The sequence below is a fragment of the Schistocerca cancellata genome, chromosome 8, assembly GCF_023864275.1.
Source record: "Schistocerca cancellata isolate TAMUIC-IGC-003103 chromosome 8, iqSchCanc2.1, whole genome shotgun sequence".
Taxonomy (NCBI): Eukaryota; Metazoa; Arthropoda; class Insecta; order Orthoptera; family Acrididae; genus Schistocerca; species Schistocerca cancellata.
In genome coordinates this window covers 445,158,488-445,182,515 of record NC_064633.1, presented here as the reverse complement: position 1 = coordinate 445,182,515, position 24,028 = coordinate 445,158,488, and the positions used below count along the sequence as shown (strand labels likewise).

Sequence of the window (24,028 nt, the reverse complement as noted above, 5' to 3'; positions counted from 1 at the left end):
ATTACTTTCAATGTCTCTGATTTTTCTTATTGATGAATTTGATATAATAAACTGATTTATGGGATTCAGACCTTAGCTTCATTTTAACCTCCTTATTTTGTTTTTCTAGTGCTTTGGTCTTTACACTCTACTTGATTACATCATTCCAGAAACTTAGCCTTCACCATGATAATGGCATTGCTGTATTCAAGTTATTGAATTTAAGCTCAGTATCTCTTGGCAGTGACAGAGAACCCATCAGATCTGTGAAACTACTTCAGGTTTATAATGGCGTAGTTCATGTCCCACCTGACAAGGGAACCTCCCCATCGCACCCCCCTCAGATTTATTTATAAGTTGGCACAGTGGATAGGCCTTGAAAAACTGAACACAGATCAATCGAGAAAACAGGAAGAAGTTGTGTGGAACTACAAAAAAAAAAAAAAAAAGGCAAAATATACAAACTGAGTAGTCCATGTGCAAGACAGGCAACATCAAGGATAGTGTGAGCTCAGGAGTGCCATGGTACCGTGGTTAGCGTGAGCAGCTGTGGAATGAGAGGTCCTTGGTTCAAATCTTCCCTCGAGTGAAAAGTTTACTTTCTTTATTTTCGCAAAGTTATGATCTGTCCATTCGTTCACTGACGTCTCTGTTCACTGTAATAAGTTTAGTGTCTGTGTTTTGCGACCACACCGCAAAACCGTGTGATTAGTAGATGAAAGGACGTGCCTCTCCAATGGGAACCGAAAACATTTGATCACAAGGTCATAGGTCAACCAATTCCTCCACAGGAAAACACATCTGATATATTCTATACGACACTGGTGATGGCATGTGCGTCACATGACAGGAATATGTTGTCGACCGACCTAACTTGTACACTTGGCGAATGGGTAAAAAGATTCTTCTGCCTTGCCCGATTCAGGTTTTCTTGTGGATGTGATAATCACTCCCAAAAAAGTGATGAAAACATAAGAGTTTTTCACATAAACTGCAACAAATGAATGCAACAGTTTCACAGTTTTCCTTGTGCTCTGTCAAAACATATGTTTTTAATGTTTTCAAATTTTTCCGTGTGTAGACCATCAAATCCTGCATATGTTCAAGCAAATCTGAACATGTCCTGGAATTTTGGAGAGCAAAGTTGATTGTGTGTGAGTGCCTGAACTTTGATAATTGACACATGATCACGTAAACAATACTGCTCTGTGTACCTGTGCAGCTTTGCAAAATCATAGAATCTTTTCACAAAGAATTTCACTTGCCGAAAACCAAACACATCTAACTGTTGGACAAGAGGTGAACAACCTGGAGGAATGGTAATCACGTCTACTCCCACACTAAAATTGTACAATGCCTGATCCTTCTGTCCTGTATAGCTGTCAAGGAGTAAGGCAAAATCTTTGTCCGCGTAAGGAGCAATCACACGTTCATTACAGTTTTCACTAGTCTTTTCTCCATTTTTCCTGATGCACTGCAATTCACAATGACATTCAGCATTTGCGCAAGTACCCTATTCACCTGTTACTGAACTTGCGGTCCAAATACACCATTTTTTCCCTGTAAACACAAATAAAATGTAGGTAAAAGAAATCTTGCTTTGTTCAGAGCTTATTGTATGGTATAACTATGTGAAGTGGCATGCAGCTGGTCTACAGTACATTCCGTGTCACCTTCTACAACTAACGATAACGTGTGGGTCAATTTCATTTCATAGTTAAAACCGGACTGATCTGTGTTTATAATATATGCGTCTTCATACTGTTGAAATCTGAGGTTAGTTTTTGTAACAAATGTCTTGGAACACACTGAAAGTTCTTCCAGTTTATTTGCATAGGTCTTGCTTACATATTTTGTAACCTTCCTGCTGGTAATTTTGTATTTTCTTTTGAACGTGACAAGCCAATGAGATGAAGCCTTGAAGTCCAGGCCGATTTGTTTAGCGTAATGCAATCCCCAAATCTGTAGGTCTGTATCATGCACTGCACTTAATTCATTTCTAGCTTTAATAAATTGTCGGTATACAAGATTTTCTAGTTCACTGAACTTCTGGCCGGCCGGAGTGGCCGAGTGGTTCTAGGCGCTACAGTCTGGAACCGCGCGACCGCTACGGCCGCAGGTTCGAATCCTGCCTGGGGCATGGATGTGTGTGATGGCCTTAGATTAGTTAGGTTTAAATGGTTCTAAGTTCTAGGGGACTGATGACCTCAGGTGTTAAGTCCCAGAGTGCTCAGAGCCATTTGAACCATTTTTTGAACTGAACTTCTGTCTTCGGGTTCCACCTCGTTCCACGACTTCTTTGCAATATTTAATTGTGCTTTCTTCCGCCATCCCTTTAAATTTCTTAAATTTATTTGTTACTTCACTCCATAATCTATATTTGCATCTTTTAATTGGTTTGGACAGTAACCTGTAATTATTCGTACGGATCATCATCAATCTCATCATCTGGTACATACAGCCCCACAGCAATCAGCAAGGTACCACACATACTGTTTATCAACAAATGTAGGAACTAATCATATAAATGTTCGACAATCGTTCGATCCCTTAAGGAACTTTCTGATTCCTTACAGTTCGGAAAATATTCATTGACCTTGTTATTGTAGTCGTGAGCTATATTTGCTGGATTCATATTGCACACGGAATACATCTCACGTATTTAATGCACTCTCGTCCAAAGTAGCGAACAGTCAACTGCCAGCCAAGGAGCCTCGTTAGCAGGAATACACTCTCTTCTGTGTGCTGTAGTCGACTGATGTCGTGTGTTTTGATGTTTGTTTAGGTGCAGCGTCCCCATACTACAGCGCAGTTACCTCGTATCGGACGAACGGACGGACAGATAATAATTTTCTGAAAATATAAAATTAAACTTTTCACTCAAGGGAAGACCTGAACCAAGGACCTCTCGTTCCACAGCTGCTCACGCTAACCACGGGACCATGGCACTCCTGAGCTCACACTATCCTTGATGTTGCCTATCTTGCGCATGGACTACTCAGTTTGTATATTTTGCTTATTTTTTTCATAGTTCCACACAACTTCTTCCCGTTTTTTCGATTGATCTGTGTTCAGTTTTTCAAGGCCTATCCACTGTGCCAACTTATAACTAAATCTGAGAGGGGTGCGATGGGGAGGTTCCCTTCACTACTTCAGGGTTATAGTGGCCTAGTTCATGTCCCACCTGAGTAGCACAAAGCACTAACACTCTAGAGTTGCAGTTTCATAAGATACTGATTCCGCTGATACAGGTGAAGAATTAGTTGGATCCATGCATCTTAGAGAAAACTGTTCATCCCCAAACTTTTGGTAAGTATTAAGTGTCTTGCTAAGTCCAAATATTCTGTTCTTGGTGGTGTACAGCATAATAAAAAATTTAGTTTCTCCAGCCATCAGTAATATTAGTTCCATTTCCAAAACCAATCTGAAGTGAGTACACTCCCTATCCTTGTGGAAATCCTTAAATATATGGTCTGAGGAAAGAAAGAAAGAGACAGAGAGTACTCATATTACCATTTAACAGTTTGTCATATTATATTAGCGCAAGGATGTTTGTAAATCTTGAACAGTGTTTTTAAGCTGTGAAAAGTTTCAACTTGTCTGATCAATTCAGTGGTGTTGAACAAACAAGCACTTTACCATAAACATGTTCCTGATCTCGGATGGAAAACATTTTGTGCTAAAACTGACTGCGATTAAACAAGTTTGCTATCTACATCAAGAATGAGGGAAACATTATGAAAGTTCAATAAGCAACTGGAAATTGAGTATTTGTTGTAGAGAAGGCATTCAAGACATTTTAAGAGACAAGATGCGTATGAGGAAAGTACGTGCAAAAATAATGCAAAAAATTAGTCTGAAGAACAAAAGGAAAAGAGAGATCAGTTTGTTCTGACCTTTTCGAACAGATTAAAAAGAATTGTAGTTTTTTGGTTATTACATTTTGAGAGACATGAATATTTATGTGTTACCCAGAAACCAAGCAGCAATCCATACCCTGGAAATCACTATCCCCCCCCCCCCCCCCCCCCCCCCCCAGCTGAAGATAGCATGCACAAGTCATTACAAGCTCAGGCATTTCCAATATTCAGGACATGATTATGGCATAATGATTATCCAATGGACAAAAAAATTAACCAGAACTACAATAATTTTTGGAAACATCATGTCGACGTACGAGAATGATGTGCTCTCAGTTATAAAGGAGTTTATCCTCTTGTGACTATGGGCATTCATGTGTGCCCAGTAGGTAGAGAGCGCAGATGGCTATGGGCACTCATTTACACTCAGCAGGTAGGAAGGACTGACAGCTGTGGGCATTCATGTACACCTGGGTGCAGGAGCAGGTAAACATGCACAATAGAATAACAACTCGCTGTTGTCCATGTTTCAACACTATCTGCTTTTCTTTGTTATGTCAGAGAGTGCTGTAGCTTTCACCTGCACCTGCTTGCTTTTTGCTAATGAGTTACTCTGATAGTACCATTTGATTCCCTAACCTACACAAGATAAATGACTAGCATATACAGTCTGAAGGGCACAATGAATGGACACATCAGATGTTACAAAAGGAGAACAGTGCTGCAGATACATGCAATTTCTCAGCAACACTCACAGCTGTGCAGAACGGAAAATGGCACACATGGGAAAGTAAATGTAATTTTATTTCCTAATCTACAAAATACACATGACACAAACATGTATAATGTGCAAGGAGATGAAGTATCCTACAAGACTGATGTATCAGATGTGGTAAAAGGTGATGACCTTCATCAGTGTTCTGTTCATAGGCAAATTTTCACTTGGTAACTCTCCATGCGCTCCTGTCTTTTGCCATACTCTTCAGGTCCACATAATTTCTGCTTCCCTTGATATTATCCACCAACTTGTGTCTCCTCCTTCCTCTCAATCTCTCACCAGAACCTAGAGCTTCCAAAGTATCTGTTAGCAAGCATTCCTGTCTCAGAGAATGTCCCGTCGAGTTCTTCTTCTTTTATCTTATAACCTGGAGCAGCCTTCTCCTCTTGCCAACCCTTCCGAACATTCTCACATTACTCACTCTTTCTCTCCAGCTTACCCTCTCAATTCTCCTGCACATCTACATCTCAAATGCTTCCAGCTTTGTTTCATCTTCTCTTTCTGTCAAGACACACACACACACACACACACACACACACACACACACCTCTTTTTCCACTTAAGCCTTTCGCAATAGTCTCTTCCAGGTATAAGTTAAACAGTAAAGGGAGAGGCAACAAGCTGATTTAATACCCCTTCCAATGCTGCTTCCATCTGACATCTCGTTTCCAATCCTTATCTTACTTTCTGTTGTAAACATAGATTCTGTGCCAGTTGTATCTCCCCCCATGTGCCTTCTCCTCTTTTAAGTCTGAACTGTTCCTCTCCAGTACACCTATAGCCATATAGCCTTCTATTCAGCACTCTAAGCAATGTTTTAGCTGCAGGAGAAATTAGGCTGACAGACCAATGGTCTACATACTTTTTGGTAAAGGCATGTAACATACCACGGAAGCCTTAAATGACATATGACCATTATCTTCTCCAGTACACTTCTCATTTTCTAGAGAAACTGTCACTTTCCCATAACAGATAATGAATTCGTATCTGTAATTTCATATAAGCATGCTATGATTGTATATACTAGTGATCTGATGAGAGGGATGTTTTGCTGAATACAAAAAGTGCTCTTATATGATGTTTCACCAACACTTTTAAGGCAAGTTTATTATTAAACTGAGTCACCATAACAACTTTGATATAGACCTGCTTCACATTACACATGCATTGATTAAAGTGAACTTCTTAATATTTTACTGATATTTAGATTCAACATGCAATCTCAGTTACATCTGCTGAAGAGCTTCCTTTTTTTGGGACTGCTGACATTGACATCCTCATAACAGCTGCTGATTTGTTTAATATTTTTTTTTTTTTTGCAAATCCCACCAAAGAGAATAATACTTTGGGTGATAGTGTTTTTTTACCTCTTCTATACCAATTAAGCTTCTTTCTTTATTAGTTCATAAGCCACAGTGATGTATTAACTCTGAACTCCCAATCACATACATTCTTTGTAGTCACTGAAAGAAATATAGTATCTTTTGACATGAATGAACTAAAGGAAGACAGATCAGAAGCTAAGCTAATGTGCAACACTTTATTTGCATGCATATCTTGCTATCCACACATCCTTTATGTTATAAGTTGTCTTTCGATATAGCATTATTTCAATTACAAATAAATGAACAAGAAAATATCTCTGTGATCAGGCCTGGAGGACCATGAAATGCTTACCCTGCAAACAACAATTTTTCATTTTTAAAGTGAGAAACATTGCTGTGTTGCAACTTTATGTTGCTTGTCAGTTTATACTCATATGGGTTAATTTCCTTCCTTTCATGTGACTTGCTAAACCAAATATTTACTACAAGTCTGATATCTGCAATTGAATTCTGTACATTTCTTCCAAGACAATTTAGATCCAATCTACAAGCAAATATACATCATTCCAGATTATTATGTGCCACTGCAAGGTGACTGCATATTGTACACTTCAATAATCTTTATGACCACGGAATCCTAAACAGATTAATTCCGTTGTGTGCTCAACTCTAATAAGTAACAGAATGTTAAGCCATAATCTTCCTTCCACCATTTTATAAACAGAGATTTTTAAAAAGAATAATTTTAAAAAATATCTCTGACTCACATGCTATATGTATACACTCAAAAGTTTTGAGAAGAACTGATTGAGATTAAGTAGGTGACAGTGTTGTGAATGCACATAACTGTTTCATAAACGCTGTTTCATGGCAAAATAAATTTTGTTACAAACCTTCCTTGGAAATATGTTGAAAATTTTTGCTGCATTGGTGCTGGTAATGGCTACAAAGCATTTTGGATCCATTGCACCACTGTGCACACCTTTCTCCCATACAACTGACATCCTGTCTTCAACACCATTTACACCAGGTGGAACCTTTGTAAAGTCTTCTATGCCCAGAGACTTCTGCTCTGTGCTAAAAGTGCAGTTACCACTGCTAACAACATGTAGACCATTTCTGAAATGTTCAGAGAATTAGAAACAGACTGAAACCAGTCTATCTCAGTGGCATCACTATGCATAGAATGTCAGCATTTAACATAACGCAAATTATTACTGACAATAAGTGGAAACGAAGTGAACAAAATATCAGTTTAAAACATTATGAACTTATACATTACTACTGTAAGAGTGTAACAATAAACTGGGGAGTAAAATTTTAATTAGATTAGGTCTCATTGTTTCAAGTATGATATATACTTTTACGTAATGTCACTAATTTATAATTGTATATTAGAAAATAAGTAAAAGTTCTTCTCAAAAGATAAATATTGTAGTTAATTTACAAGTAGGATGAACATTAAAAAAGCACACGATCATATAAATTATTGCAAACAAAACTGTTTCTTATTACAGCTTACACAGAAATTAACAACTGGAGAACTGGAGACTAAGGCGCTTGATAAAGAGAAAAGTGTAAACAGAGCTTCTGAGATGGCATTGTTGTTAAGAGATATGAGATAATAAAGGAAGAAACAGCCAGGGACAGAGGGAGAGAGAGAGAGAGAGAGAGAGAGAGAGAGAGAGAGATTGAAACTTTTTATACCTTAAAACTAATTGATAGCTTCTATGTAGACTTTACAATGTTAGCCATTTTAATTGAATGGAAGCCAATAACTAGAATGCTTACTCAGCAAGGGCACTTATCAATGATGACCCTGTTCCCTCTGTCGAGCGAATTGGAGGGTTGGTAATGCAGGATGGGTTGTTTAGCTTCTTGGCATCTTCAATCCCCAGAGAAGAAGCAAGGACTTCCCCAAAGACAACCACACCATTTTTCCTCATAGCCTTGAGCACAGCAGTTGAGGATTTACTTGTCACTTGCAAATACAGTGGAGAGCTCACCTGAAAGGAAAGAAATAACTTATACAATTGCAAAACTAATTACCTTTTAAGTATTTATGTTGGAAAATAAAGAGTGCAATATGATTGCTAGGATTCTTCTTCTTCTTCTTCTTCTTCTTCTTCACTATTGTTTACATACTATGGCTTGTCGTTCTTTATTTGACTGCACTGATATGTCTACGAAATAAGTTACTTTTATTCTGTCAGAACAGAGTTATTTACAATGAAAATTGCTTCTGTCTAAAGGTAATAGTAATCTTCAAGCCTTGCCACTACATAATCAGGTAACTTTTAGTCAGATTGGCTAATCAAGATTGTTTTTAATTTTATTTTGGATTACTGTGCTTCTCAGTTTCTTGCTTTCTGTCTCATGGAAACACATTGAAATTATTGGCACCAGAATACATAAATGAAATCCAACCTCAGTGAAGAAGGCAGAGTCTATGTGGAAATTATCTTTATAGCTTACACTGTGATTGCAAAAATATTATTTCATTGGAAATTTATTTTCGTTACTAACAGGAAGTACCATTAAGGAGAAAATGAACTGGGATATCAGTAATATAATTCCAAGATTCTTAATGAAACATCTGCAAAATGTATAGTTTTCTGTTTCACATAGTATTCTTACTGCTTGATTTTGCTCACTAAATACTGCATTTACTATATTGCCCAGAAGAAATTTCTACAAAATAGGGAGTGAATGTGTACAGTAGAATTTAGGACCTTTGTTTTCAAATCAGTACAATGAGCGATATTTCTAAGAATGGAGCATGCTGAATCGAGCTTCTTGATTAATTTCTATATATGCTTACTACATGATCTTTTTATGTAGGTGGTCCGAAAAGATTTTTACACAGAGCATTTCATTTAGTGCGAGACCATTAATGTTTATCAGTGATACCAGAAGGTTGTTTTTACTTGTTTCAAACTGCATAATCTTCTTCTATGAGTTTGAGACTTTAAACTGTTTGCACCAGCTGACCACACAATTAGACCTCAGTACAAGAAGAAGTTAAACAAATCTTCTGCACAGTGGTTTTTGACAGTAGATCTTCTTGAGGGTCAGATTTGTATGCAATGTTGGAATACTGTCCAAGACTTCTTTGCATGAAAGGCGTGAGTCGAGGTCTATGGTTTAGCATGAAATTGTTGCTGAAAATTAACAAAGTTCATTGAATGTAGAGCACTACCACAAGTGAATGTCATGTGGTTAGAAGCAGCAAAAACCTGGAAGTAAACCCCAGACCTTTGGATTAGAAGATCCATATTTTTGAGTAGTCATAAGAAACTGATCTTCTGGAGATAGTTCCCACAGTGGCTCTGAAGTACCAAGTGGCAATATAGGTGCTGTAACTGTAAAATAATGAACATGGTGCCACAATGTCTTTGTCCAGCAGACTCAAATCTTATAATAGTAAAGTACATGAAAACAGATGCAAACAGTACTATAGTATAACTATAATAACTTGATAGTTGACACTTTACGTGTTGGAGCTCGATTCCTCCAATAAGAGTGCTCGTCATGCTCTAACCATTTGCCATTGCCAAACTGCTACAACAGTTTGTCATTTCACTTCCAGTTTCGTATTCAGTAGTCTTTCTTCATATGTTTGGATCCCGAATCATAGATTCGGCACACTTGTTTTGCTACCATGCCAAAAACAATACATGCACAAAATTATGCTAATGAAATACACATGTTTCTTACACAGTGATAACCAAAGACTACTCCTGCACAAGTTGCAATTCAGCATCACATATACAGGTATCATAATTACAGAGATTTGCTTATGTTAGATAAGCTGCACGTGAGATTGTGTGAAGCCAAATTTTTGAAAGCTACAATTCATCATTGCGACCAGAGCTCCATAATGATAAATAAATGAGCTCAGCCCAGTCTTGTGGCTCAGCACAATGGTTAGTGTATTGATATGAAGTGTACAAGGTTATAGATTTGAATCTCGTGAGCTGTAGAGAGTTATTTTATTTCTTTTTTTCGCCAACTCTAATCAGGAGAGTCTGATTATTATTTGTATTCAGTTAATTGTTTTAAATGTAACTGGGTTGTAATTCTTTACCACATCATTTTCATCTTCATATTGACTTTATTTGCTGTTATTTTTCTTCCTATTATTCTTTTGTTGGTTGGACTCTGCAACCAAATGCCAAAGAGGACTCCTCATCAGTCGATGGTGCTCATTTAACTAGTGTGAGGATAGTTTCAGGTAACCAATGATAGCAAGAAATTACAGTTTGCTTTTAGCACTGAAAATGAATTTTTTCTGTCTTGAGTTAGCTCATAGAAGTTAGCTTTAAACGCTGTGAACAAAGTGATCATGATTTTAGTTTTGCTACAGATTGTTGACCACTGTTTTTTAGGTACACTGCATGTCTCAAGGTTGTGGTTAGGTTAGGACACGACTTTAAATTCAGGGCTACAAAACCAGTCATCTGCCGAGTTCAGTCACTGGTCACTTAAAATCAGCTACTGACAGGACATCTCGCATTTCCGACGTACCTTGCAGTGGCCGCTTCCAACATTGCTCTGCATTACACATTAACAGCATTTGTGAAGTGACCTGCAGTCGATGTGGCAACACTGTAGCAGCAGCTGACAAATTTCAACTATCAAGTAATTTTAATTGGACTACAGATAAATGTGTAATCAAAGGAATAGGATGAATGATGCTACTGTCCTTAATGAGCGGGTGGTTTAAAGTTTCTTCCTTTGTGGTAAATAAGAGTAATACTGTAGTACTCTACGAATACTCAAAACAATATCTTTTTGCAAAATGATCAACAAGTTAAAGTCCCTGAACAAATGAAAGTGGAAAGAAAATATTTCTACTTACCACACAGTTAGAGACAGCAAAACTATCACAAAAATTTTAGCTTTTGCAACCAAGTGTTGCTCCATGAATCATCTAGTTAGAAATCATTGGAGAAAACCAGACTATCAAAGAAACAAGGATTTCATGGTCAGTTGCATGGGCATATGTTGGTTCAAATGGAATCTTCATCAACTTCTCTTGGGTATCCCAGATAAACCTCTGTGTTACTCCCAACACTTTCTCCTCAATTAGTAGTCAGTATCAACACTACTTCTGAACTACACAGCATTAATGCAACATTTTTTGTTTGCTCATTTATGCCTTTATCCAGCAAGTAAAATCATTTCATCCATATTTAATGTAGGGAGGAAAATAAAATCAAGAAAGAAATGAAATTGCAAACTTTTACCCGAAGCAATGACCAAACTTAACTGTTGCAGGTAGGAAACCAGATCATATTTTGCACGTTAACTGATGGTTTCTGTTCGCTGAAGGGTTCTTTGAAATAGGTGGAATTTGTAACTAATAATAAAAAAAGTCTACCTGACTAGCAATAACACATGCTCTGTAGACAGCTTCTGCTTCAATAGCCTCTGGTCGTGACAAGTAGTGACCCTCAGGACCAGTCATGCCAGATGAGAGGAGACGTTTTGTTTTCTGTAATAGAAGGAAAAAATTTTTCATTCAAGAAATAATGTTGGTAAAATCTATAAAAAATCTCTAATCTCTCTCTCTCTCTCTCTCTCTCTCTCTCTCTATCTCTCTCTCACACACACACACACACACACACACACACACACACACACACAGAGTAATTAACACAGTAAAACTTAAAACACATATAATTTGGAAATCTGCCTAAGCCGTACAAGTGTTTCAGTCCTAATGCATTCAGCAGACTTTTATATGCTACTTTTTTTTTGTATAAACCAGAACATGCCTGATACAGGACAGGAATGCAAATTTTAAGATTTAATTAATAAGTCAATGTATATGGTGTATAAAAAGAATCATCCGATTTGGCAGGTCTATATTTCTGAAACTAATAAACATATACAATTAATTTTGGTTTTTGATGAACGAGAAACTCAAAAAGGATTTTTTCCATACGCATTCATAGATGTTCAATATTCCCCCTTGAGAGGCACAGCATATATCAATGTGGTATTCAAATTGTTCCCACACTGCAATGAGCAGGTCTTGAGTTACAGCTTCCACAGCTACTGTTGTCGATGTCTCAGTTCATTCACTGTTGTTGGTAACAGAGGCACATAAACAGAGTCCTTTATAAACCTCCACAAGAAATAATCACACACAGTCGGGTCCGTTGACCTTGGAGGCCAGTAATGTAAGGCTGAATCATTTGGTCCAGTGACCGATCCATCGTTCAGTAATCCTTCAATTTAAAAATTCCCACACTTCTAGATGCCGGTGTGGCAGTGCCCCATCCTGTTGGTAAATAAATTCGTTTGAATCAGTCTCCTACTGTGGGAAAAGAGTGCTCTCAAGCGTATGGAGATATGGGCTTCCTGTAACTGTTCTCTGCTAAGAACAATGGACCATACACCTTTTCCCATGAAACTACACAAAACACATTAATTATGCTTATCCATTATGGATATTTTAGAACTGTGACTGTATATTGAATGTAAATAAGTTATACAAAACTGAAACCAGTCACTTATTTGAATAATTATGTTTTATTCCATGAACCAGTTTTCGAACCTTTTCAGGTTCATCTTCAGATGGTTTCAGGAAGTTAAATCATTATTGCTAGCATAACTCTGGGTGCTGGCTCTATGACAAAAAGATGGAACACACTTTAATGTATCGCTATGACTATAGCTTATCTGTCGATATGGATGTAAATTTATTTTTTACTTACTGCGACAGTATAATCGGGGAAAAAAAAAAGGGTCGCCTACACTGTCGCAGTAAATAAAAAACTAAATTTTCATCCCTACCGACAGATAAGCTATGGTCATGGCGATACATTAAAGTGTGTTCCATCTTTTTGTCATAGAGCCAGCACCCAGCATTAGGCTAGCAATAATGACGTAACTTCCTGATACCATCTGTAGATGAACCTGAAAAGGTTCGAAAACCAGTTCATCGAATAAAACTTAATTATCCAAAAAAGTGACTGGTTGCAGTTTTGTATAACTTATTTACATACAAAACACAAAAAATTTAGAAGGGTCCCTCTCATGACGTACAACTTCATGCGATTATTCCATATCCCACATTCTCACATTATGAAGGTTCACCTTTCCATTTAAATCAAATTTTGGCCTGTCACTAAACACTAAGCGTGGAAGAAAACTGTCATCCTCCATTTTGCCAAGAACGAAATTACAGAACTCCACATTTTGTTGTTTCTATCCTTCATGAAGAGCTTACTGTAGCTGAATTTTGTACAATACCATGTGTAAACGTCGATGCAAGACACCGCACATTGACATCAGGCGCATGTTGAGCTGTCGAGCTGCAATGGTGAATGGATTTCTGTGGACTCTTGTAAATCTATGGCATATGCATTCGACGTCTGTGTCAGACACTTGGCGATGGCCCGGATATTTGTCTTTACACAAACAATCCATTTCTCAGAATTTTTCATGCCAGTGTCTAATGCTTTGTGCTCTAGGAGGATCCACACCACACCTAGTATGAAAGTGATGCGGCACAATTATTACTGACCCACACTGCGCAAAATGTAGAAGACCAAACGCTTTCTGTTGTCCCGACACCATTTTTACTAGAACTGAAGTGGGCGCACACTCTTACTATCTAGTGGGAACCATGTAGAACTCTAGAGTTTGCTCTTTCCAACAGAAAGTTGTTCACACATATCTCAAATAACATAATAGTTATGATTTTTTAAAAATCTGATGATTCTTTTTGATACGCCCTATATAATGAGGAAAAGAGCTTGCGCAGTACTACTGTATTACAGTATACATTAATTATTCGCAACTCTACATTTACTCTACTTTTAACACAAAGACTGTACAGCCCTGATGGTGCTGTTATGTGGTGGAAAACAAAAAAAAAAAGAAGTTCAGCAGAGTGCGGTATTGCAGGTATGTATATTAAACTGCACCGCTGAGTGCAACAACAAACAAGTTACACACAGTGTTGATACATCAAATGAAATAGTACTTTCATGAGCACCCTGTTTGTTGGTGTTTCTTGTTTTCTGTTATACTGATGTGCACAGGTGCACACTGGAACACTGTTGCACACCTATGGACATTCTGCTGCAATCTGCACAGTGGAGGGTGTTGTTGCATTAAACAATGATTTTACCTGGCAAGGTCAAGCATTTCAAAGAAATGCACTACCTGAATTATTTTCTGGTAGTTGTAATTGACTAGCAGCACTTTAAGTGATAACATGTTGTTGAACAAAAAGTATGTCTTGCTAACTCTTAATGAAAAGATTAATGTAGTTGAGGTGAGTGAGAGAGACAAACTCTCTGTGCATGAAACAATGTTGCGTTTCAAATGTGGTAAAACACAAATTTATGATTCTTTGAAAGCCAAGGATAAGATACAGCCGAATGAAAAGAAAGATGAAGAAAGCAGGAAATGAATAAATTAACAAGATAGTGTGGGAATGGTTCATAAGTGGGTGGACAAAAAACTTACCTTTTTCTGGACCTACGTTGCAGAGTGAGTAACTGAAGTTGCTGAACAGCTTTGAAATACTGAGTTTAAAGTACTCACAGGATAAGAGTAAGTACAGTTTCAAAGCTAGACACAACATCATGTGGACTGATTAATTGAGAGGGGTTATGGGACCAAATGGTAAGGTCATCAGTCCCGCGATTCCGAAGTGAGTTACAGAAGAAAGAGGGTCTGCTAAAAGTGGACAGATCCAGTCAGGGGAGCAAATTATAAAATAATGATCATTAAACATACACAGTAAAGGCATAAACAGTGAGACCAAATCTAAAAACTGAAAAAAAAGGAGGGCAGTCATGGGGTCACAGACCGAGAAGACTGTAAAACAAGTCCCAACCACAACCAACCTGCCCCTGCTCCAAGACTAAAGTAGAACCTTATATCTGGAAATAAAAACCACTATCATGGAGGAAACTAAGGACCGGTTCAACCATCTGTGGATCGTCTGCTAATATTAGATTTAAGGAATAAGGAAGACTATACGTAACATGAAGAGTCGAGAGAGGACATTCCACCAATACGAGAGATATCATCAGTCTGGCTCCACAACCACATTGCGAGTGTGGGTCATTACATACATAGGAGGAAACAGTGGGTGAGCCAGGTATGACCAATGTGTAAATGGCATAAAGAGTGGACTCCTTCTGAGAGGAGCAGAAGGAAGAGTACCAAACTGCAGTAGACTCCTTGATTGTGCGGAGTTTATTACTATGAGCAGTAGTGCTCCAGATGGCATTACACTGTATATCCGCAGCTGGAATCGGGAAAGGAAATAAGGGGTAAGTATCTGCTTCTCTAGCCAAACGGTCAGCCAGTTCATTCCCTGAGATGCCCAAATGACTTGTGACCCAGAGAAAGACAACTGAACAGGTGGTACACTCAAGAGCAGAGAGAGGGTAATGGATAGCAGAGACCAAGAGGTGACGCAAGTAGCATCAGTTGATAGCCTGCAGGCTACTCATGGAGTCTGAACAAATTAAAATGCTGTGGAGGGAGGCCTGAGAAACAGAAAGGAGGGCTCTGTGAATGGTTAGAAGCTCTGCTGTGAACACATTACATGATCCCAGCAATAAATGGTGTTCTAATCCAGTAGGAAATGTAAAAGCGAATCCCACCTTATCGATTGTCTTAGAACCATCAGTGTGAAAGATGGTGGCACCCTGGAACTCTGCAATGATGGCACATAAAAGACACTGGTAAACCATAGGAGCGACAGAGACCTTAGGACCCTGGAATAGATCGGCCCTAATCTGCGGTCTAGGCACCATCCAAGGAGGGGGGGAGGGGGGAGGGAGGAAAGACACAGGGTGTAGTCCAATGAGTGGAGATGGAGATCCTGACAGAGGGAAGTGAGACAAATGCTAACCAGCAATCCCACCTGTGGGCGGGTGTTAGGAGGGAGACATCCCTCACTGGCGAAGAGCACAGTGCACACAGGACGCTCAAGGAATTAAGGAATTGGTGAATGGTGATTGCTTAAGAAACAAGGAGTTGGCGCCATCGGATGTGTAGAGGGGGAATCCCTGCTTCTGTAAAGAGACTATCAAAAGGACTAGTGTGAAAGGCACCAATAGCCAGATACACCCCACAATGATGGACAGGCTCAAGGAGTTTCAAAGTGGAAGGAGCTGGTGAGCCATAAACCTGACTACCATAATGTAGTCTGGACAAGACCCGAGCATGGTAAAGATGAAGAGTGGAATGGTCTGCACCCCAAGATGAATGGGCCACAGGGCAGAGAGCATCAAGCTTCCGCATACAAGTAGTCTTTAGGCGGCGAATGTGGGACAGCCATGTCAGCTTGTTATCAAAAATAAGGCCCAAGAAATGGGGCTGTGCTAAAACATCGAGGAGCTGGTTGCCTAAACAAAGTTCTGGATTAGTGTGTACTGTGGGTAGAAGACAAAAATGCATAACCCGCGTTTTAGAAGGAGAAAACTGGAAGCCATGGGCGGTGGCCCATGCAGAGGCACCTCGGAGCTGGTGCTCAGCAGATGCTACCGAGTGAGAGCTGCACCAGATGCAAAAACTGTAGACTTACAATGCCAGGGTAACCAGAGGCCCAACAGAGGTCTCAAGCATATAGATGGCAATGAAGAAGAGTGTGACACTTAGTACAGAACCCAGTGGGATACCATTCTCCTAAATCTGAGGGGCTCTTGTGACGAAGCAAGCAGGGGAATTTTTTATTCCCCTCTTGCTTTGTCATCTGCCTCCTCAAAATTCATTTATTTTTTATTTTTGAATTGCTTTCCATTAACATGTTGTTGATGTTATTGTTGTGGTCTTCAGTCCAGAGTCTGGTTTGATGCAGCTCTTCATGCTACTCTATCCTGTGCAAGCTGCTTCATCTCCCAGTACCTACTGCAACCTACATCCTTCTGAATCTGTTTAGTGTATTCATCTCTTGGTCTCCCTCTACAATTTTTACCCTCCACACTACCCTCCAATACCAAATTGGTGATCCTTGATGTCTCAGAATATGCCCTACCAACTGATCCCTTCTTCTAGTCAAGTTGTGCCACAAATTTCTCTTCTCTCCAATTCTATTCAATAACTCCTCATTAGTTATGTGATCTACCCACCTAATCTCCAGCATTCTTCTGTAGCACCACATTCCGAAAGCTTCTATTCTCTTCTTGTCCAAACTAGTTATCGTCCATGTTTCACTTCCATACATGGCTACACTCCATACAAATACTTTCAGAAACGACTTCCTGACACAGTGGTTCTCTTTTCTCCAAAGGTTGTAACGCCGGAAATGCATATCCTCTTATTTCCATCTTTTGTACTATAAATTTTTTTCCTTATTATTTTACCTGAAGATATAACATTTCTGTGTCTTTATATATTGTAATTGTTTTACTATTTGTATATATATGCATTTATGTCTATTTATAATTGGTTTGTTTCGTGAATATTATTTGTATTTATACGCTGGGTCTGGCCTAGGGAAAACTATGCTATCGAATGACTACATTGATAGGTCGTGTGGAGAACCAAAGTGTTTAGGATCTTTGGTAGTGAACTCTGTCGCGTGGAGCGCGGGCAGAGGGGGAGTCTGGCTGGGGTGGTGCAGTGGAGAGGTGTGTTGTGTGAAGCTCCCGCGAGTTGCCGCGCTTTCGGGGTTTGGCAGCATGTAATTGCGCTCAACTTGCGATGATACTTTCTGACATGGTGTCGCGGACGGGAAGCATTAGCTGGCGCACATCAAGAGCCCGTTTCGCCTGGTGACCGTGTCGAGAAGAAGGCGCGCCAACATCCAGCTTCTGCAACAGCGACGGCCGACAATGAGTGACTGTCGCCACCTCCTCGATCGACGGCTTCAAACCTTCAATCAACCAACAAGGAAGACTGGAAGCACGTAAAGTTTTAGAACTGTAAGGCAGACCTCAGCTTTTCAAACTTTTAAAATTGTTGCATCACAAAATTACAGCAACTTAGCATGAACCTTTGTTGCTCATTGTCCCAATTGCATTGCCAAGCAGGGTCCCTTCCTTTCCCGAAATGAACCTGAGTGTTGTTGAAATTCAAACGCCAGCATCATTCGATTTCACTGCTTTAATTTCAAAGTTCAGTTAAGGTATTCATAGCTGGCTACAATATTTAGATTGCACAAGCACAAATTAAGAGTGCGAGTTTTGTTACCGTATTTTAGCTTACCTGTGACTGCAGCTCAGCTTGGTGCGTACTAAAATTTACTATTGTTAATTGTTCAGAATCATGTAATTCAAGTTCAAAGTTAAATCTCTTATTTCTAAATTGCGTAGATTCAAGTGGCTTTTGAAATGATTGTTGAGGTAGTCCAATACTAACCGTATTTTACTGAATTTCGATGTGCTTCAGAAAGAAAGCTCACTACTAACTTCAGTCACTAAATTAACTTTCGATTTTCCGGTTTTATTAATTCTTTTGCTAAATTAAGTCAGAGTGTAGCGAAATTTATTACTTCTGACAAACTTACAGTTTTCACACTACACGTGTCAACCTTCTAGTGTTAATTATATGTGTAATAACCTTTCTTTTTCAGTTACTATAGTAATTATCCTTAGGACTGGCAACCGTAATTTCACCCAAATCTCAAATATCTAATTACCGCTAGTTAATTGTTAACGTAACGGCCGCACATTTACTTTCTTTATTAACTTTACCCCTTTTCAAAATTAATTTCCACCAGTTTCATTAGCATTTTTCCTTTCATTTAGATGTAACCCTTTCCTCCCTCTTTACCGACAAATTAACTTCGGTCACGATTGTTTTTCCCAAATTTCCATTAGGTACACGCAGTTTAATTTTTCACTGTCATTAAGGTCGATAAGAGAGGGGGAGGTTACAAGGTCTCTTTAATTTTCCTGTAGGCAGTATCTATCTTACCCCAAGTGATATGTGCCTCTAAATCCTTACATTTGTCCTCTAGCCATCCCTGCTTAGCCATTTTACACTTCCTGTTGATCTCATTTTTGAGACGTTTGTATTCCTTTTTGCCTGCTTCATTTACTGCATTTTTATATTTTCTCCATTCCTCAATTAAAATCAATATCTCTTCTGTTACCCATGGATTTCTATTAGCCCTCGTCTTTTTACCTACTTGAGCCTCTGCTACCTTCACCATTTCATCTCCAAAAGCTACCCATTCTTCTACCCATGCCAGCGCGCCACACACAGGCGTGGACGGCGAAGAGAGCGGCCCGCGGGGGGAGGAGATTTAAATCGGCCACCTGCCCTCAGGAGCACAGTTCGTCAGCGCACCTGATGATGGCGACATGTCCGATTGCTGAAATATTGTGCCCGTTGGACACTATGAACCGGCAGTATACCCGTGGACTGTTCAAGCAACAAATACGCTGGGAGAAACTGAAGAATCGCATCATATGTGGAGGATAATTAACATCTGAAGCAATCAGCTCTTTAGTGCAGCAGCAGAGGCAATATGCAGAAAAAAACCATCTTAAATATGGGATCTTAATATTCTTGCCGTTGGTGGGCACGCTTGCATGCCTCAGCGATACAGATAGCCGTGCCGTAGCTGCAACCACAATGGAGGGGTATCTGTTGAGAGGCCAGACAAACATGTGGTTCCTGAAGAGGAGCAACAGCTTCTTCAGTAGTTGCAGGGGCAACAGTCTGGATGATTGACTGACCTGGCCTTGTAACACTAACCAAAACGGCCTTGCTGTTCTGGTACTGCAAACAGCTGAAAACAAGGGGAAATTAAAGCCGTAATTTTTCCCGAGGGCATGCAACTTTACTGTGTGGTTAAATGATGATGGCGTCCACTTGGGTAAAATATTCCGGAGGTAAAATAGTCCCCCATTCGGACCTCCGGGCGGGGACTACTCAGGAGGAAGTTACTATCAGGAGAAAGAAAACTGGCATTCTACAGATCAGTGTGGAGTGTCAGGTCCCTTAATCGGGCAGGTAGGTTAGAAAATTTAAAAAGGGAAATGGATAGGTTAAAGTTAGATATAGTGGGAATTAGTGAAGTTCAGTGGCAGGAGGAACAAGACTTCTGGTCAGGTGAATACAAGGTTATAAATACAAAATCAAATAGGGGCATTGCAGGAGTAGGTTTAATAATGAACAGGAAAATAGGAATGGGGATAAGCTACTAGAAACAGCATAGTGAACACATTATTGTGGCCAAGATAGATACGAAGCCCACGCCTACCACAGTAGTACAAGTTTATATGCCAACTAGCTCCGCAGATGACGAAGAGATTGATGAAATGTATGATGAGATAAAATAAATTATTCAGATAGTGAAGGGACACGAAAAGGGATGGCTAGAGGACAAATGTAAGGATGTAGAGGCATATATCACTAGGGGTAAGATAGATACTGCATACAGGAAAATTAAAGACACCTTTGGAGAAAAGAGAACTACTTGCATGAATATCTAGAGCTCAGTTGGACACCCAGTTCTTAGCCATGAAGGGAAAGCAGGAAGGCGGAAGGAGTATATAGAGGGTCTATACAAGGCCAATGTTCTTGAGGACAATATTATGGAAATGGAAGAGAATGTAGATGAAGATAAAATAAGAGATATGATACTGCATGAAGAGTTTGACAGAGCACTGGAAGACCTAAGTCTAAACAAGGCCCTGGGAGTAGACTACATTCCATTAGAACTACTGACAGCCTTGAGAGAGCCAGGCCTAACAAAACTCTACCTTCTGGTGAGCAAGATGTATGCGACAGGTGAAATACCCTCAGACTACAAGAAGAATATAATAATTCCAATCCCAAAGAAAGCAAGTGTTGACAGATGTGAAAATTACTGAACTATCAGTTTAATAAGCCACAGCTGCAAAAATACTAACACGAATTCTTTACAGACGAATGGAAAAACTGGTAGAAGCCGACCTCGGGGAAGATCAGTTTGGATTCCGTAGAAATGTTGGAACATGTGTGGTAATACTGACCCTACGACTTATCTTAGAAAATAGATTAAGGAAAGGCAAACCTACGTTTCTAGCATTTGTAGACTTAGAGAAAGCTTTTGACAATGTTGACTGGAATACTCTCTTTCAAATTCTGAAGGTGGCAGGGGTAAAGTACAGGGAGTGAAAGGCTATTTACAATTCGTACAGAAACCAGATGGTAGTTATAAGAGTCGAGGGGCATGAAAGGGAAGCAGTGGTTGGGAAGGGAGTGAGACAGGGTTGTAGCCTCTCCCCAATACTATTCAATCTGTATATTGAGTAAGCAGTAAAGGAAAATTCAGAGTAGGTATTACAATCCAGGGAGAAGAAATAAAAACTTTTGAGTTTCACCGATGACATTGTAATCCTGTCAGAGACAGCAAAGGACCTGGAAGAGCAGCTGAGCGGAATGGACAGTGTCTTGAAAGGAGGATATAAGATGAACATCAACAAAATCAAAACGAGGATAATGGAATGTAGTCGAATTAAATTGGGTGATGATGTGGGAATTAGATTAGGAAATGAGAAGCTTAAAGTAGTAAATGAGTTTTGCTATTTGGGGAGCAAAATACCAATGATGGTCGAAGTAGAGAGGATATAAAATTTAGACTGGCAATGGCTAGGAAAGAGTTTCTGAAGAAGAGAAATTTGTTAACATCAAGTATAGATTTAAGTGTCAGGAAGTCGTTTCCGAAAGTATTTGTATGGAGTGTAGTCATGTATGGAAGTGAAACGTGGACAATAAATAGTTTAGACAAGAAGAGAATAGAAGGTTTTGGAATGTGGTGCTACAGAAGAATGCTGGAGATTAGATGGGTAGATCATATAACTAATGAGGAGTTATTGAATAGAATTGGAGAGAAGAGAAATTTGTGACACAACTTGACTAGAAGAAGGGATCAGTTGGTAGGGCATATTCTGAGGCATCAAGGGATCACCAATTTGGTATTGGAGGGTAGTGTGGAGGGTAAAAATTGTAGAGGGAGACCAAGAGATGAATACACTAAACAGATTCAGAAGGATGTAGGTTGCAGTAGGTACTGGAGCTTGCACAGGATAGAGTAGCATGGAGAGCTGCATCAATCCAGTCTCTGGACTGAAGGCAACAACAACAACAACAACAATATTAATTGTGGTATAATAGAAGAGTGTGTGTGTGTGTGTGTGTGTGTGTGTGTGTGTGTGTGTGTGTGTGTGTGTTCAGTACCATCAGTGTACGTGAGATAACTATCTGTGTGATTGTACAGTCATTTTCTAACATTAAGGAATTACAACTTTAAACATAGTTGCCTGGGGTAATGTGTGTGGAATGTATTAGCAAGATTTGTATGTATACTGCCCTTCAGGCTAGAATCTCATGCAGTTTGTTGGAATACAGTGAGATAAGTTTTTGTAAGTGAGAATTTTGTCTGAATGAGAGTTAAGTTTGTCACAGTATAAGGATCTGTTACTGTGGAGTGTTTCAGTAGAGTCAGTTTTGCATTGGATAAGGCAGAGCGTTGTTTGTTTATTAGTTGATGAAGCAATAAGGGAATAATAAAATAATGAACAATGTAAGGGTCTTAATGGTTAGGGAACCTGTCTCTGTAGTAGTGCTAACAGTGAAAGAAATATAAGTAAAATAATGGAGCTCACAGACATGATTAATGCAACAGATAAATGTATACAAAAAAATGTGTTGTAACTGTATTGATGATCTAATCACGAACTAGGCAACATTGAGTACTGCTTATATTGTGCAATTCATGACACTGCAGTTGGAATTAGAGATTAACAGAAACAGCAATATTTTAGTGAGGTACAAGTCTTATACTGCTGTATCATTGGATATTTAGGTTACCTGAAAACTTCTATTTGTGTTCTGAGGAATTATGAGCTTAAACTGGTAATGCTGGAACAAAGAACAGTAATTTTGCTGATTAAATGATAAATGTGGTGCTAGACTGATGTGAATATTCTGACAGGTCAAATATTTGGTAACAGTTAGTGATTTTGTGTGGATTTAATTTTCTGATTGAATGAGAGTACTGCTTAGAGTTGAGTGCAGAAATAGAGCAAAGATTTGGTACAACTTCCATCCCCTTAATCTTTATTTGAGTAGTAATTAATTTATGTGATGGTGACTATTCGTTTTTCATAATGTAATGATTAGTAAATCTTTACTGCTGTACGTCTTGAGTTTTTGGTATTTTGCAAATGGGAAAGAAACAAAAGTCCATGAGAAAATTCAAGAAGGCCAACTAACCACCAAGCATATACTGGGCAATAAGCAAGCTGCAGACATTCTCACCAAACCCGTGCTACGTATCTGACTTGAATATGTAAAATAATTAATTGAAATATATTAAGTACTGTGTTTAGAAATATAAACATTTAGGGAGAGTGACAGATAATATGTTTATATTAATCTCTATGCATTGTAGCAGACTGCTGTCTTTTGTTGCTGTCCTAAAATATATCCGTCTTGCTACAGCAACCATATTGTGCGTGTGCCTTATATTGTGCCCTCCTTCTTGAAGCTTCTGCAGGAGATGTGACACTAAAGTTCTGGGGCAATGTTATTAGAAAGGTAGTTGACTAGGTTGGGTGGAAGCCTTTGTGGCAGACATACCAGCTGTAAGTTTGGGATTGTAACTGATACTGATGGAAGAGCAGAAACTAGCTCATATGAACCAATAAACAAGGGACTTTGATCCTGACAACTCAATTTGGTGGCATCTGCCACTCACTCATAGAATCAGACACACAGAACTCCATGCATGGACCAAAAGCACTTGAGAACAAACAGTGTAACGAAGACCTGTTGCAGGATCACTGAAAGGAAAGGAAGGAAGGAAACAGACAGAACATTTAAAAAGAGAGGAGCAGTGCAAAGGGTGATTTAGTATGCCTGGGAGCACTTGAAGATTAAATTACTACTGCTATTACTATATGTCCAGTAAAATTAATGTGAATACCTGTCAAAAAAGCCTGAATAACCATCTTTGGCAGCGTGGGTCACTGTGAGACATGAAGGAAGAGTCAGTGAGGTTCTAGAAGGTATGTGGAGCCATGCCAACTCTGGTGCCATGACAAGCTATGCTAGGTTTCTTGGTTGAGGATCCACAGCGTGTACAGCCCAATCGAAGTGTTCCCACGGAC

The 24,028-nt window shown here is 39.1% G+C and overlaps 1 protein-coding gene across 4 annotated transcripts in view; it reads right to left on the bottom strand.

Annotated features, from left to right (window-relative positions):
• LOC126094681 (dihydropyrimidinase-like) overlaps nucleotides 1-24,028 on the bottom strand; it is a 346,768-nt gene that overhangs the window by 17,674 nt on the left and 305,066 nt on the right. For all 4 annotated transcript variants that reach the window (XM_049909199.1, XM_049909198.1, XM_049909201.1 and 1 more), the window contains 3 exons: nucleotides 11,326-11,439; nucleotides 7,734-7,948; nucleotides 6,836-7,061 (listed from right to left, as the gene is read on the bottom strand). In XM_049909199.1, the coding sequence (XP_049765156.1) occupies nucleotides 6,836-7,061; nucleotides 7,734-7,948; nucleotides 11,326-11,439 (555 nt within the window). The remainder of the gene's footprint in view (nucleotides 1-6,835; nucleotides 7,062-7,733; nucleotides 7,949-11,325; nucleotides 11,440-24,028) is intronic.